Source organism: Neolamprologus multifasciatus, chromosome 13 (assembly GCF_963576455.1).
Source record: "Neolamprologus multifasciatus chromosome 13, fNeoMul1.2, whole genome shotgun sequence".
NCBI lineage: Eukaryota > Metazoa > Chordata > Actinopteri > Cichliformes > Cichlidae > Neolamprologus > Neolamprologus multifasciatus.
In genome coordinates this window covers 20,815,588-20,831,560 of record NC_140451.1, presented here as the reverse complement: position 1 = coordinate 20,831,560, position 15,973 = coordinate 20,815,588, and the positions used below count along the sequence as shown (strand labels likewise).

Here is a 15,973-nt window from a genome sequence, read left to right as displayed (position 1 = left end):
TACAGTTGTGCAAGAAATCAGCAGCAGTTATGGCGGCATGATTACCACACATGCGAGTCACAAAGACTCATCCTCTTTTTGCAGTTAATTTACAAAACCTTCCAATTGATTAATCTATCAGCTCACTGATGAGAAACTTCAGTAATAATCATGGTGGCAGACTAGCATGAATCATTGTTTTTTTTTTCCCTTTTATTTTTTGCAAATGCTACAAATGTCTGCCATTTTTTCAAACCTTTACACATTTTTGTACTCTAAATAATAAATATAAATGGCAAGTAAATCCTGTTTGAGGAGACTGAATTGCGGGTATGCTCAAGCTTAACCTTCTTTTAAAGAGAATTGTCTATTCTTAATGCTGTAATTTAATCTACTAAGTGAAATGATCAGGGTGAGGAGTGAAGCAAAAAAAGGTTTTGGACATAATCCTGTGACAAACGGAAAAGCTTAGTAGAAATGCTTCCATTATTCATTGGGCCAGCTTTAATCCAATTCATTAGGAGAATTTCACAAAAGGAGATCGGTGAAGTCCTCTTATGTCCTTTTTTTTTTCTTTTCTTGTTAAGATGAGGAGGGCACAGATGCATTTCATATCCAAAGAAAATTAATTTGCATTCTTGTTAGGAATGCTCCTGTTTTATATTAGTACGGTATACACATAGAATAAAATTTTATACAAGAATTGGCAAAAAACAGTGCATAATATTGTACCCAAGAGCAGCACTGTGCACTGAGCTGACAGGAGTGCTGTTCTCCTGTCAGCTGTGAAGGTTCCTGTGAATGTGCATGCAGAGTGGACTAGCAAAGAAACCAGGTGGCTGTTGAGACACAGTAAACACAACATACACGTGAAAATTAAACAACCTCATCTTTATGCTTTTGGGTTGATCTTGCTTCTATGTATGCATTTTTTTTTATCTTTTCCCAGTGCAGAGATCATTTTGGATCCTTAAATACACCGGGCTTGTTGTTGTAGGAACAAGATTTCCTCCTGACCTATTTATTGAGCATCTTTTGAAGCCGTTTCACTCGCATTCAGCTGCTGCTCTTTCTGAACATGAGCCGATGTAAAGAATTTGACTGACATTCTCGTGGTGTGAATGAGTGCAAAACACTTATTGTCAATGCTATTCTGGATGTGGTAGATGTGCAACGCTATGATAAACCAATAATCAAACCAAGGATGTTATTAACATTTCCATTTACAATTTTCATTTTGCCTTTTTTTTTCCCTCTAAGCAGGTTGTGCTGATAGTTGAGAAAGTAGGCTCGGTGCTGTCAGTTTCTTGCAGTTCCAGTCATACTTCCCACAGCTTTTCAGAAATACAGTAGCTATCCACAACCCCATGTTTGGTGACCTGTCATTGCTCTCCTTTAAAGTGAAAGCCCACTCGACAGAGAAAGCATCATTCTGAAAGCCCTCTTTCTGCAGATGCTATATTGTTTTGAGATTACTGCAGAGTTCTGCTACTTTCTTTCTCATTATACAATTGAAGGGCTGTCTTTATAACCTCAAACAGTATAATAAAGGCATGCAATGATGTAGTTTCATGTTTGAATAAGACTCAGTTGCTATTAACATAATCCTTGTTGCTAAAAAAAACCTTCATGTTGAGCATAGGGCAAAGTGGCAGAAACAATAAACGCCAGAAATTATGCTTCACAAAACAATAAAATAGGCAGAGCTTTATTGTTGAATGTGATACATGTTTTTGGTTTTCCTTCCACTGTCATGACATGATCAGACTGAACCTGCATCATGTAAAGGGACTGAAAATATCACATTCTGTAGGTACAAATGTCCATATAAAAACACTATGATCACACCGTCATATTTCACTGTTGAAATACAGCAATGACAGTCATGTGGCTATTATGTCTTTAATGTCATATGTTAGACTCTTCATATCTGTTAGATAGAAAATAGACAAAAATAATTTCATATATTTTTCATAAATTCTCAAAAACATTACCGAGTGATCACAACATAAAATAATCAGTAACAATTTGAATTTTTCGCAAGTACAACCCCATTAGCAAAATAACTTTCTTTTCCCACATCACAGACTACATTACCACAATTTCTTCATATTTCTTTAAAGTACCTTTAACAGCATAGTGTAATGAACAATCTCTGATCTGTTTCAGAAAAAAAAGATAAACCGATGCAAAAAAAAAAAGGATTCACTCCATAAAATAAGTCCATCTTCTGTGCTGAATAAAATTAAAAGTACACTCAAGCACTCTTCACATATAATTTCATATTTCTTTGAGGCACTCATTGCCTTTCAGCTCAATGTTCCCACCTGTAACGGCCCTGTTGGTGATAAACGCTTGTTACAATAAGCTTTAACAGATTAGGACTAAATAAAATGTGACTATAAGGGCAATCACCCGTCTGTAATTGGAGCTTATCCAGCTTAGGCACACATTTTTATGACCAAGAAAAAAAAACACTTGATAGAGAATGGAAAATAACCAAAAAAGGGGGATCAATTTTTCAGCATGGCCAGTCAGAGTTTTGTCATTGGTATGTGCAGGTTGTTCCAAGGTCCCATCCACAATTCCTCCTCATCTGATAATGTGTGGTCACTGTGGGACTCCAGTGTCTCCCTACTGTTCTTGTGGTTGTCAACTGAAGTCTCTTGCTGCTCAGTGACACACGGGCCACTGCTGTTTCTGTCAATTGTGGCCTTGGCAATATTGGTTCTGGACCCAAAACTTTTAAGCTCTTTAATGGTGGAACCCAGGGAACTACAAGAGGACCGAGTGTTGAGGTTGATGTCCATGTTGGAGGGAACACTCGTACCTCTTTCATTTTCTGCTTCGTTTCCCATGTCCTCAACACTAATAACCGGAGGCGGTTCTTCATGTGTTACGCCCAGCTTTTCTAGTTTTTTAAAATGCTTACCCAGCCGACATGGAGAACCCATCTTTAGGTTGTTCAGATGAGGCGGTCGCCTAGTTCGCACAATAGTGCCATTCTGTGCGAGGTAGATATTCCCGTTTATGTTGCTGTGGCTGTTTGGGAGTCTGTTCCGTTGCGTCTCTGTGCTGCTGTCCTCTGCAGTGGAGCTGGTCTCGTTTTCCCGATCTACAATCAACTTAATCCGCTTCTTTCTCCCAGGCTGAGGAGAAAATGGAGGGTTATTGTTATTATATTACCTTTTTTTAAGAGGGTGCAGTAAGTGAAAAATAATTTTTTAAAAAACCACACACAGAAAGAAGTACTGTATAATTAAAAAAAAATGGAAAAAAAGCTGTTTTGAAAAGAATTTGCAGTAACTGTTTAAATCAGAACCTGGCTAAAAACCAGCTTTATCATTTTTTAAAGTTTCTGTTCTGTGCTAGACTTGCATTTTAGTGAGAAATCTTGTGTTTCCATAGAAAACCGACAACCACACAGTAATAATCTGAACATCACAAGAAACACAACCTCCCAAAAAACACACAGCAATAACTCATGCAAATTTCCACTCTAGAAACACGGCATGAAAACATCAAAGAGAACAGCCAAAGCCAAAGATGTGAGAAAGAGAGATTCCAATATTGCAGCAGGAAAATCAGGTCCTTTCTTGCTAAGGGGAAATGAGGAAAAAGTGAATGTGAACTCTCTAGAGGCAAGCAATATTTCTTCACTCCCATGCAAGGGTAATTGATTTTATTCACTCTTACTTCACAGTGGACAATATATCTCTCTAGAAGGCAGTTGACTTTCCATCAGAATCTGAATCAGCATCGGATGTTTCTTCAGTTTCTTCTGAGCTCTTTGATGCACTGCGGGTCCCTGATCCAGAGTCCCTGACTGAGGATCTGTCAGAGGAGATGGCATCCTCATCCACCTCTGTGATAGGAGACAGTCCTCCGTATGTCTCTTCCGAGGTGTCACCAATGCTTCTGATCTCAGAGTGGGCAGGAGGACCAGTGTAGGACGTAGAAGGCCCAGGGTCTCCGGATGCCACACTGGATCTCCCAGATGATCCTGCATCACTGAGTTCGCTGGTGGACTCTTTGCTCTCGTCATCAGCCTCAGAGTCTTCCTCATCCTCCTCTTCACTTTCCTCTGTGATTGTGTCCTCAGATCCACGGCTCACAATAGACTTTCGGGAACTTCGGCTGCCACTAGTTGACTTGGAACCGGCTGAGCTCATGCTGCCCAAAGAACTCACGTCTGAACCAGACGTTTTTCTCTGGCTGGACCGGGATAATGAGCCTTCACTTCCTGAACCTGATTCTGGCTCACTGGCTGTCCCTGTCCCCGACTCGGCTTCACTGAGGTCCCCGCTGGACTTCTCTGAGGTTACTGCTGATGATCTAACACTTGAGCCAGATAAAGATGCAGCAGTACCACCGCTACCACTGCCACTCTCACTTGTACTTTCACTTCTGCTACCACTGACACTGGAACTCCCACTGACACTCTTTCCAGAAGCACCACTCCCCTTGCTGGCTTCAGTCGCAGAGGATCTCGTGGAAGAACGAACAGAAGAGCCACTTTCTCTAGTGCTGCCTGAAGCTTCCTCAGACTCGTCTTCAGAGTCTTTCTCTGTTTCTGAATCCTTTTCTGTGCTTGTTCCCCCCTCTGTTGCTGAGCCTGTTCGTGATTCTGTTTCTTCCTCAGACTGTGACTCTTTCTCGGTTTCTGACTCTTTCTCGGTTTCTGACTCTTTCTCAGTTTCTGACTCTTTCTCGGTTTCTGACTCTTTCTCGGTTTCTGACTCTTTTTCTGTAGCTGATGACTTCTCTGATTCTGACTCCTTCTCTGACTCAGATTCTTTCTCACTGGCAGATTCCTTATCCGTCTCTTCTCCTTCAGACTTGGACTTGCTTTCCTCATCGGAATCTCCTGGCTCTTCATCAGGCTCTTCCTCTGAGTCCACGGTGCTTTCATTGGCATCATCCCGGTCTAAATCAACTTTGAGATAATCTCTGTCAACACTGCTTTTCTCTGAGGTTTCATCGTCAGAGCCCTTCTCTTTACTGCTTCCACTAGCACCTGCTTCTGGCTCACTTTCTGTCACACTAATGGACACTTTAGACTTTCTTTCATCCTCACTAGCTGCTTGTGAGGCTTCCTCATCTAGTTCACTGCCAGTGGCTGAGCCACGACTCACACTACTCTGTGACTTTCTTCGGACCTGCAACTTTGTGCCCAAGTTGATTTTCCTCAAGACTTTCCCAAGCTTGCTACGGGCATCAGACTTGCTGTCTATTGGTCCCATAACTGCTGGTCCATCAGCTAGACTTTCCTGGCTGTCAATACGGCGAGCAGACATCAGTTTGGCATAATCCTTGTCCGTCTTCCTGGCGCCAAACATCTTGAACATCCTGGCTTTTTTCCATGGAGATGTGCCAGAAGCACTGGCATCAGATGGCTGCTCTCCTCCCTTGCTGGCAGCCAGAAGTTTGCTGAGTTTAATGACAGACTTCAGTTTCTTGGCAGCGTTAGAAGGCTCACCCTCCTCTGCTGGCTCAGCTTGTTCAATTTCATCCTCTGGTGGCAAATCCCTAAACGCAACTCTCTTCTGCGGACCTCTACCTCGCATGCCACCACGGCCCCTGCCTCTGCCCCGGCCCTAAGATAATCACATTTCATTTAGCAACCATGAATTTGTGAATATAAAGCCATCGTGCTGCATAGGTTTCACACACATTACTGTTCAGTAATACCTTAAACACACAACTTATTAAAACAAATATTTGAGATAATACTCAAGATAATCAGTGAAAGTCTGAAATTCACATTCAAGCAAGGGTAATACCTCAGGGCCATGTGGACTGTAGTAATACCCATCATCCTCCACAATAACCTCTCCATATTCATCATACATGGGTGATATCAGCCTCCGCCGACTGCCATACTGAGGAAACTCGTACCTATAGTTGTTCACAGAAAAGGGATTAGAATTAGTTTAGGCTGATGATTAGTTGAAAACACCAAAGTTGACACACTGCAATATTAAAAAAAATAAATCTCTACCAGATTTATTACTTTAATATCAAAGACCCACTGTATCATGTAAGGGACCTGTTATTATTAGTGATAGTAAATATTCTGCATTGAAAAGGAAGATTGTCAATCTCCTATGGGAACAGGAATTATAGCAATATACTCACAAAGAATCAAGCAAGCTAGAAGGTTATTTACCCCATATCAGTGTTTTAAAACCTGCATTGTATTTACAGTACAGTGTGATTTGCTCAGTAGCTAATAGAGGGGCTTAGTTTTGCTGTCTGGAATTCTTTCCATTATTATTTTTCAAGTCCTTTCTCTAAATTGCCCTCAATTATATCAGGCTGATCCCATTAATTACTGCTTTTGGTTGTTGTTAATATAACTGAGAACATCTTTGGTCAGACAGACAGTAATTGCTGTGGTGATTTACTGCACTTTTTGAAATTACTTTTCAATTTAGTGAGAAAGCAAACAAGAGGGGAAAGCATGCAGGCTAAAAGGCTAAAAGAGTGTTCCTCCAAAAGAAAAGAAGACAAAACAAATATTTCAGTATATTTGCCTGTGTTTGTCAAAATCCTCTATTGAATTACAAGAATGCAACCACATGTAGAAATGGAAACTGTAACAAGCAATAACTAAAAGCCCATTAAAAGCACGTGAATTTAATTAGCTTGTTTAAAGACCACACACTGTGTATGCAGAATGCTAACAAAGAAACACAAGAGAGAAGAAAAAAGTGTTAATGGTCAAATGACATAACATCGTATGGTAGCCGCAAACTTTTAAATATATAAATCAAATTTTGCTTTACTATATAATATGAGGCTGTACGCATTAATGCGGTGGTTTAATGCCTCACCTAGGATGCGAGTTAATATTTACTTTAAAATACTAAATTAGAGAGGTGGCTACCCTTCACGTCTGCTGTAAGGCCCGCGCAGTCTGGTGACTGCAGCATTAAAAGCTTAACTGCTAGTAAAGTTTGCCCCTCATCTCAAATAGGAGCAGATCAAAGTCTTCACATAGTGATGGTACACTCACTGGCAGTGGCAGCTTTTACCAAAAAAAAAAAAAAGAAAAAGTGACATGTCATTAAAATATAAGTTCAGCTTGTTAGAAATTAAGGTGTGATTCAGACAATAATTAAGCTGGCTGGTGAGAAACTACAGAGGCAATTACAACGCTTGATTTCACTACGCACAGTTTTTTCCCCCTAGTTTGTTAGATTTTTGTTCAGCGATTTAAGGCTGGAAGATATAAAAGCTTCTTCCCGTTTTGATAAAAGTTGCAGCATAATTCCCCACAGCAGCGCAAGTCACCTGCAACAGAGCGGGAGCGTTTAATGAATAACAATTTCTCAGCAGCTGTTACAGCTTTGAGTTCCATGTTTTTCCTTTTTAGACCATATGGGCAAAGTAACCGGGCAGCCAAAACAGCCTTTATCCATTAAGCTATGGGAAGAACATTCAGACTCTCAGGTGCCTGACTGAAGGGAGCATAACTGATCTCATTTTGGCAGGAGTAAAGAGGGCAAATGCTTGGATGGTATGTAATACTGAAGGGGCAGCTTAAGTTATGTGCATCATTTTATTCTGAGCTTCTTTGAAAATCTCATAATTCTCCAAGGATCTCGGCTCTCAAAGAGAGCTAGAAGGCAAGGTCAGGATGAAGAGGTCCTAATGATGTAACTTAAGAAAAAAAAAAACTTTAAATGAACCAAGGGAGATCAGGTCCATGGATTAGAGTACAACTGATTAGAGATAAAACAGTCAGTCGGCTGCATGCTCACCCCTGGTCATAATTATAGTAGTCCTGTGTGTAGTAGTCCTGGCCTGGGTCGATACCTGACTCCATGGAGAGTTCCTGCGTTTCAGAGGGGCAGAGAGAGAAATTACTCAGCACTCCTCACAATAAGACATCAGAAGATGAGCAGCAGCAGCACAAAGGGTGGGGGGCATGCACAGCAGAATGACCACAATTGCTTTAAATTTAGAAAAGCAGGTGTGTTTCTACCTCAGGTCTCAGAAGAGATGGCCTCAGCAGTTGCTGTTGCTGCCAGAAGTTAGTAGAGAAGATGGATAAGGTAAAGGAAGGGACAGGCAGCAGAGAAACAAACACGCGACAGACCTCAATCTACTTCAGATTTAAAGCCAGACAAAGCTGGACTCACTGAAACATCTACGGAGAAGGAAGGTGAAAAGATTGATAAATTATTGATGGAAACAAAGCAAGGAAGGAGAGTGAAGATCCCAGCCAAGCAATGGAGATGAAAGAAACTGCGCCCAATAAAAAGGAAGGAAGAAAGAAAGAAAGAAAACATCCTGTGCTTATCTGACACTGACAGTTCAGATGATTTAAAAGATTATTCGAAAGGAAAAACAGACTTTAATGTCAAACTGACAAAAAGAGTCACACTGTTTGGTTCCTGATTAGTTATTTTTCCACCAGAGGAGAAAAACTCATCCAACTGCTTATCTGCTATTTGACGGGAACATTGGAGAATACAAAAGACTCTCAAAAATCAAACCTAAACTGTAATGTCAGTGTTAGAACTTCTATCACCGCGATCTCATCTTAATCTCATTCACTGTTTTCCATAAAGTGAATCGCAGATAAGAATAAATGGATATAAGCTTCCTCATGCTTCCTCTAGTGTCAAAATGTCTGAGCACAACAAAAAGGTGTAAACACATCACGATGGGAATCCTTACCTGTCGGCCGTACCCTCGCCTCCTGCGTGTCACAGAAAGGAGAAAATAAGATAAATAATGAATATAGACTGACAACAACATTTCAAGTGCTTATAGATAAATTAAATGTTAAGTCTAGTGTGCCTACGTTCTGCTGACCAGAGAAGAAATAACAGCTTTACTTACTCTGCATTTTCAAGTGTTAAATTACAGCGTTGCAGATATTGTTCTGTTTTAAAAAAGGGTGCCTTAGGCTGCAATGTTATCACGCTGGTGTGGGCTGTTTTTTTCTCTCCCTCTGTTATCTCACCCAAACAGGAACAATAAAAAAAATACAATAAATGCAAATATGAAAAGGGCTGGGAAAATTTGAAAGTCAGTGTTTATAAAGTCATATCTAATGAATCTACCAGCAGATATGAAAAGGACATTGTGATAAAGGGCAGAATTTCTGACTCAAAGAATTTTAATAAAAATGTCTTTGGTTATCACGTCATAATATGCCTACAGAAAGTAATGAATTTATTTTCTAATGAATTGGGGGAAATATTAGAAATGTCACTATATTAACCACATGAAAAACAACTCAGAAGTCCTCCTGAGGATAAAAATGCGTCTGCATTGCCTTCAGTACGAGTGAATGAAACGGCAAGTAATGGAGCAGCTCGGCTGAAAGCTCCAGCTTCACGGGCGTACAACTGTAACCTGTCTGGGCCCATAAATGATGATGACTCTCACACACTCAGATATATGGCCAAGCAATGATGTGAGATTCCTCTGGAGAGTTGTAATCTGTTATTATGGGCAAGGACCAGGGGACAGGGCAGAGCCATATGCCACACCTCCCAGGCAGAGTGGACGATGGGACTGGGATCTGATGGATGACCTGTTGGCTTGGCTGCTGGCTACTGCTGTTTCATGCAACATGAAGAAAAATGGCCCAGTGGACAATAGCCATAGGAAGTTTGCACAAGAGAGGAGTTGGCAGAAGATGTGTGATGAAGAAATGTTATAGAAAAAGACGTAAGAGTGGTGAACCGAGAATCACAGCAAGACTGGAATATTGAACAGCCTTGTATCATATCTATAACAGGAGGGTGATGTTGGCTCTGTTAATAAGTAGCTTTACTATCTGGCGGTGCAGATATTTACATGGAGACTAAAAATAGGATCTTTATCACCCTGCTGGTACAACAACATTTAGTAAAGCAAAGATAAACATGAAAAGGTTGAAAAATATAAAGATGAGGAGCTTGTTTTTTAAAATTAGATATGTAACTGGAGTGAGCACCCTTTTATCTTAGCAAACAAACAGAAAAACAAAAAGAAATGGGGAAATAAAATCACATTACCACTATCTTTGTGCAGAGATAACAAAGCTATCTATCAAAGCTCACAAATTAGCAGGATGCTATATTACTAGCGATCCATTAACTGTCTAGCCAGGACAGGAAATGGCCAATTTTCATCATTCACAGGCACAACTGGTTACTGGCTGGTCAGTCTCACATATGTCCGTTATAAGCCACTCTAGTTCATGCGTTACAACATGCAGACAAATACAACTATTTGTGCTGTGAGTGTGCACAAACTTCTACAGAGTGAAGACACCAGGTTTACTTGGTTTTAGTGCACTAAAACATTTGTAACAACGGACCTAATCAGACACCTAAATAGCCTCACACAGCTGAGCATGGACATTTTAAAGAAGCTAACAAAGACAAAGTGGTAACAGCTAAAGCTATTCAGGGCTCACAGCCAGCGGCCTCAGTAAGAGCCTCGGTATTAGAGAAGGATCAAAGAAGTTATGAGGAAAATCATGGAGACAATAAGATAAAAGAGGCAATCTCCTCTTAGCTGGTAAATTTCTAAACATAATAGAAAGTCTACTAGGTGTATGACATTTGTTTTGTTACATAAATCTGCTGTACCTGCTTTTGCCAGTAAGGTAACATATGTCAAATAAAGGTGGGTGTACAGCAACACATTTTCAGTTAAATATTAGTACGTCTAGTAGAAAAGCACTTTATTTTCAGTTTTTTTAAGGGGGAGAGAAGATCGTGCAACCTACTCATACTTGAGGAAAATTGTGAAGTTGAATCATTTCTTCTTATTGTTATTTTCTTATTGTGAAAATTATATTTTGCATTGAAAAAAGCTGATTTTTGTTTGCAAATGCTGCCAGTTATAGTTCTTAGAAAAAAATCAAAACGGCCAAAATCTAGTATTGATCTGAATCTGCCAAGGATATTGAGGTTGATGCATATCTATTTATCAAATGCTACCTTGTTTTTTTTTTAGCTGTAACCCTGGTATTATACCTAATTTATTGTGGCTTTCGGGTGTGTTTGTTTCCTTTGGACAGAGCTGTTTCTTTATAACAGGATTTAGTTAAATATCTATTATTGGACCAGAGTAGAAGGATTATTTTCTAATGTAACTCACAGAAAGACAGCTGCAAATCACCAAATGTTTAACTTTTCTTAACAAACAATAAATCTGGTATAAAGCTGCCTACTAATAAGAAATTTTTGTGCACACACCCGCAGTTTCCTATAGGAACAGCGGGTGTTCCTATAGCTGCCTATAGCTGCAACTGTATTTTCTCAGTTGCAGCTTAGATAATTCTACTAAAAACATAGCACATTATGTGTATGTTACTCTTGACTTTGACTGTTTTTTTTTCCCATTCCCAATCAAAACTTTTTCTGAGAATAATTCTCTAGAAATAAACTGTTTAGCTTTCCTTTCTTTATTTTTTTTTTATATTACTGCATTGAACTGTCAGCTGGAATGCAAAACAATATTGATAAAACCAACTGTAAAAAAGAATATAAAGAAGACAATCCATTAAGACGGCTCTTTGGGTTGAAAGAAACAGCGTGTGATCACCTAGCCTCTTTGCAAAAGAGATTACCCCATGCAGTGAACATGGAATACAGAATTAGAGGACCTTCGATCGGCCCATCAGGGGAACATGTGATGAATCAAACATTACATTGCTCTGGAATTGAGGTATGCTAAGACCATTTGCCTTAGGGCATGGAAGGTGAAACAAACACATGAAGGGTATATAGCAGGAAGACAGAGCGGAGAGAAAGTGAGAAACCTGAACACAAGAAGAAGAAAAAAAGAAGAGAGCGGGAGCAGAGGCTGCATTGCAATGAGTCTAAAGAAGGTAATAGAATCTCCAGAGGACCAAAAGGAAAGATTAACAAGAAGAGGCCAAGGATTGGAAAGTATCAGAACTAACTGCAGGGAGAGGGTCGGTGTAAGAGACAGAGAAACGCAGGCAGGCAGAAGGTCAGAGGAATAGAAAAGGAAAGGAGAGAGTAACAGTAGTTGACAGTCCCACAGGCAGCAGCCCTGGTTAACGATTGATTGCTTCTCTAATTAGCCTTTTCCAGAGTGCAGACGAACATCACAGTGACTACTTTATCATGCTGAGAGGATCTTTGCGGACATGTGAATAGACAGGTCCCCCAGCGGTTGGCTCTCTTAATTCAACATGAGCCTCCTGGGATCAACCGATGTATATCTTTTTATAGCTTCAACCAACATATGAGGCTTTCAAATAAACGTAGCTGGTACAGGCATTCACTTGTTTGAATAAAGACACTGTGTACAGCTTGTCATATTATATTATCCCGTATTTTTCGTTTGCTTTAGTATACATATTTTTGATTCTTTATGTACATATTTCACAGAATCTCACATCTCTAAAGGCTAGATTTCATTTTCAGTCACCATGTTATGTACTTAAATACACCTACAAGTAACACTTTCTGAATATGGGATTACCCTCACTGAAAACTGAGAAGCTTATTCCATAGATTTACATACCTTTGGGAAATTGGTGAAACAGATATTGAAAAAAAAAAAAAAGTCTAATATTATGTTGTTCTTCTTGCCTGATTTGGATTCTGGATGAAGCAATTGCATACTAAATTTTCATGCTCTTATCTCAGAGAAGGAGTAAAAGAACAAATTCAAAATCCCCAATATGAAACCAGCCAGTGGTTGAAGAAACAGACCCCAGGGCTGTGGGACTTGAAAAAATGCTATTTAGTATAATTTAATTAAAATAGTTTTGGCTATGAAATGTTAATGTTAAGATTAAGATGGTGCATATGTATAACATGCTGAACCGACTAATCCGTGAACTCAGGGGCATACTTAATGCTATCACAGTCCTCATACCAGTTCACATAATTAAAATGGGAAAAAAAAGCCAAACCCATACTAAATATGCAAGCCTCTTTTTTATACTGCTAAGAAAGGATCTCAGTACATTCCTTGGCTGATGGCTCTAGAATTTGAAAAAAAAAATGACACGACTAAAGCATATACCAGCTGTATACAACATAAAATGCAGAAACAACAGGAAAAAAACAGGCATGGAAATGTAGAAATTAACATAATGAGAATATGGAGACAAAGGAAAAGTCAGAACACAGTGGACTGAGAAGTAACCTGCTCACTGAGCTCAGCAGTGTTTGGACTGTTTGAGTTCTGTTGGCTTGTCTGCTGAATGTCTGCTGCTACGTTCGGCTTACTTGCAGCATTTCCAGCACAATTCATACTTGTTGAGTTGATTTGGACTTCAGAGCTGGAGTTGTTTGCTTTTGGCATGCTCTGCTCCTCACTGGTGTCAGAGCTTTGCAGTTTGTTAGTACACTCTGATTCCTCAGTCACTTGTGGTTTCGTGCTAAACTTGGGCATCTTACAATTTTTGTCTACTTGGCTGTACAGGTTGGCAACAGACCTTTCTATGTCAGCTAGATTCTGGATGTTTTTCAGGATCCCTTTAAGCTCCTTCCTCCCACCGTCAGCTTGTGATGGTGAAAGCGGAGGAGGGTGTTTTCGTTCGGAAACGGGGCGAAGGGAAGAAACGGGCGGCAAAGAGGTTGGGATAAACTGAACGACTGGGCGTGGCTGATTGCTAGTAGGTGATAGAGAGGGAGGCAGAGGTGGTGGGGGCGGAAGAGTGATGTGTTTATTGACAGGAGGAGGAGAAGAGGACTGAGAAGTACATTCAGGTTTATGAAGGGAGGAAAGTAGAGGTGGAGGTGGAGGTGGAGGAGGAGGAGGAGGAGGAGGAGGAGGAGGAGGGCTCGAGGGAGGAGGTGTGGGCGGAGAAGGTGGACGTGGCTGCTGCTGCAGTGGAGGAGAAGGCGGTGGATTTTCTGGTGGGTCAGGTATGATCTCCACAGTGATATGGCATGGCTCCTCTGTCAAATATTTGGAGATGCCAAACGTCTTGAGAATAGGCGCAGTTGATTTCTGGCTAGCCAGGGGGAAAGGCTCATCTCCCCGGGTAATGCTAAAGCTGGGGGGCACATCACTGCCCACAGACATTGGACTGTAGGGGTAATCCATGATGGATAGCAGAGCCTCTGAGGTCAGCTCCAGCATGTCATCACTGTCTCTGTCCCTGACAAGGATGGAAGAGAGGGAGCCTGCGGGTGCTCTATTTTGCTTGAGGGTTTGCTCCTGGAAGCCCCGATGCCCAAACTGCCTGGCCTGCTCACGGAATGACAACTTGGTCTCTGTGCTCCCACTCGCGTGAAGTATGTCTGAACTCGCTGGCCTTTGCTCGCCACCCATGCCTGCCTGGAGTATCTGCAGCTCCCATTTGGCTGGGTCTATAAGAGCCTGTCTCCTTGGTACCTCATAACCCTGCTGTCCTCCATGAATGCGACCAGGCATTGACCAGACAAACCCTGACCCTGCTGTGTGGGGAGGAGAAAAGGAGAACCGCTTTTCAGATGGGCTCTCCCCTCGTGCGTCAGGACTGCAGAGAGGAGTGTTATCATCATAGACAGGGTTGTGGGTGGTGAGTGGGTTGTGGTCAGAGAGGAAGGTCACGTTGCTCTCTGACTTGGGTAAGTTGACACGGAGTGCTCCGTTGCTGCGGGCTGCAATGGCACGACAGGCAAAGGTGCTAAGAATCCTCTGGTGGTCAGCCTCCTCAATGACAGAGTTTTTAGCCCTGCCCCGACAAAAGATGGAGGTGAAGAAGAAAAAGACTTGAAACAGATAAAGACTGATAGGTTTGAGCTGAATAAAGCAAAGAAACAAAGGGTGAGGCAAAAGCAACTGTGCAAAAATATCTTGACAGACAGTCTCTCGTAGTACTGTGACTCAGATTTTTGTAGTTAAGCAAACAAAGATATTTGTTTTGGGTTTTGGATGATTAAATATCTGCACAGTATAAAGTAACTAAAGCGCATCTGCGTTCTTAAGAAATCAAAATAACAATGATTTGAATAAACTTTGCAAACTTAAAGAAATTACAAATCAAATATTGAAATTGTGAAATTATTACACTGAAATATATGAGCTCAGTAGCCATCATGAACCTATGCAGGATGCATTAGTGCCATCTGTCACAGCACAGAGAGATGTAGAGAGCAGTGAAACTAAGAGCAGCACAGTACAAAAGGACACAAGAGTCTAATGGGACGCAAGAGAGGAGACATCTACGGCGATATCTTATGAAATGCACTACCTCAAAACCAAGTAAGCCTTCTCTTTTCCCTCACAAGAATGAAGTATGTGCATGAAAACCCACTAGGTCTTTCCACCCTTCATCAAGATCAATTACCAAACAAACTATGCCACTTAAATTCCAGAATTTAAGCATATTAATTATGTGCATATGTTTAAAAAAACAAACAACTAAGCAGGCAAGGTAACAGGGACATTTTCTTGCAAAATTTACACACAATACTGTTCATATTTATTAATCTCTGTCATGTTTTGGCATTACTTACTGCAGTCTGAATCCAGAGAGACAAGGGAATTGAAAATGAATGAGAAGATATAAACACAGACAGATGGTAAGAAGACTAAAGGAGAAATGTGAGAGGTGTTAATGGAAAATGAAAACATGGATGAAGCGTCGACACAAGGGTACGGCAGGTTTCTGCATTTTAAACTCAAATACCAGACTGATTTACTTCTGTCTACATTTGACACCATGCTGCGTGCATACAGTATAACTTTGAGAGCTTTTGTTTTTCCCAGATGGAAATGTATAATTTTAAGAGAAACTCTTCTTCTTCCTGGTGAAAACTGGGAAATAAGCCCCGTGTACACAATTCTTAGCTACAATACAATAATGGCCATAAAAATTCTACTTATGCTACAGAATCAAATGTTTCTGCCTACATTTAAAAACTGCGGTGGGCATATTGTGGACGCTCTTCGTAGCTTAATGTTAGGTTTACATTTTCCTTTTTTAAAATGCAAAAGTGACATTAGAAGCAGTAATCCTTGAACGTGCTGAAAATCAAAATTGCTAAACCCATAAGCTCAGCAGTTT

General features: G+C 40.6%; 2 protein-coding genes across 2 annotated transcripts in view; both read right to left on the bottom strand.

Annotated features, from left to right (window-relative positions):
* Positions 1 to 3,162: 3,162 nt before the first annotated feature.
* LOC146505497 (protocadherin-15-like) overlaps positions 3,163 to 15,973 on the bottom strand; it is a 174,783-nt gene continuing 161,972 nt past the window's right edge. Inside the window, exons 34-38 of the mRNA XM_085181679.1 lie at positions 8,668 to 8,689; positions 7,970 to 8,008; positions 7,746 to 7,819; positions 5,763 to 5,877; positions 3,163 to 5,576 (exon numbers count right to left, since the gene is read on the bottom strand). Of these exons, the coding sequence (XP_085037805.1) occupies positions 3,699 to 5,576; positions 5,763 to 5,877; positions 7,746 to 7,819; positions 7,970 to 8,008; positions 8,668 to 8,689 (2,128 nt within the window). The 3' untranslated portion in view covers positions 3,163 to 3,698. The remainder of the gene's footprint in view (positions 5,577 to 5,762; positions 5,878 to 7,745; positions 7,820 to 7,969; positions 8,009 to 8,667; positions 8,690 to 15,973) is intronic.
* Positions 11,383 to 15,630, bottom strand: LOC146505498 (protocadherin-15-like). Its single transcript, XM_085183548.1, has 2 exons — positions 15,609 to 15,630; positions 11,383 to 14,789 (listed from the first exon to the last, which is right to left on the bottom strand). The coding sequence occupies exons 1-2, from the start codon at positions 15,628 to 15,630 to the stop codon at positions 13,093 to 13,095; spliced, it is 1,719 nt and encodes a 572-aa protein (XP_085039674.1). The 3' UTR covers positions 11,383 to 13,092.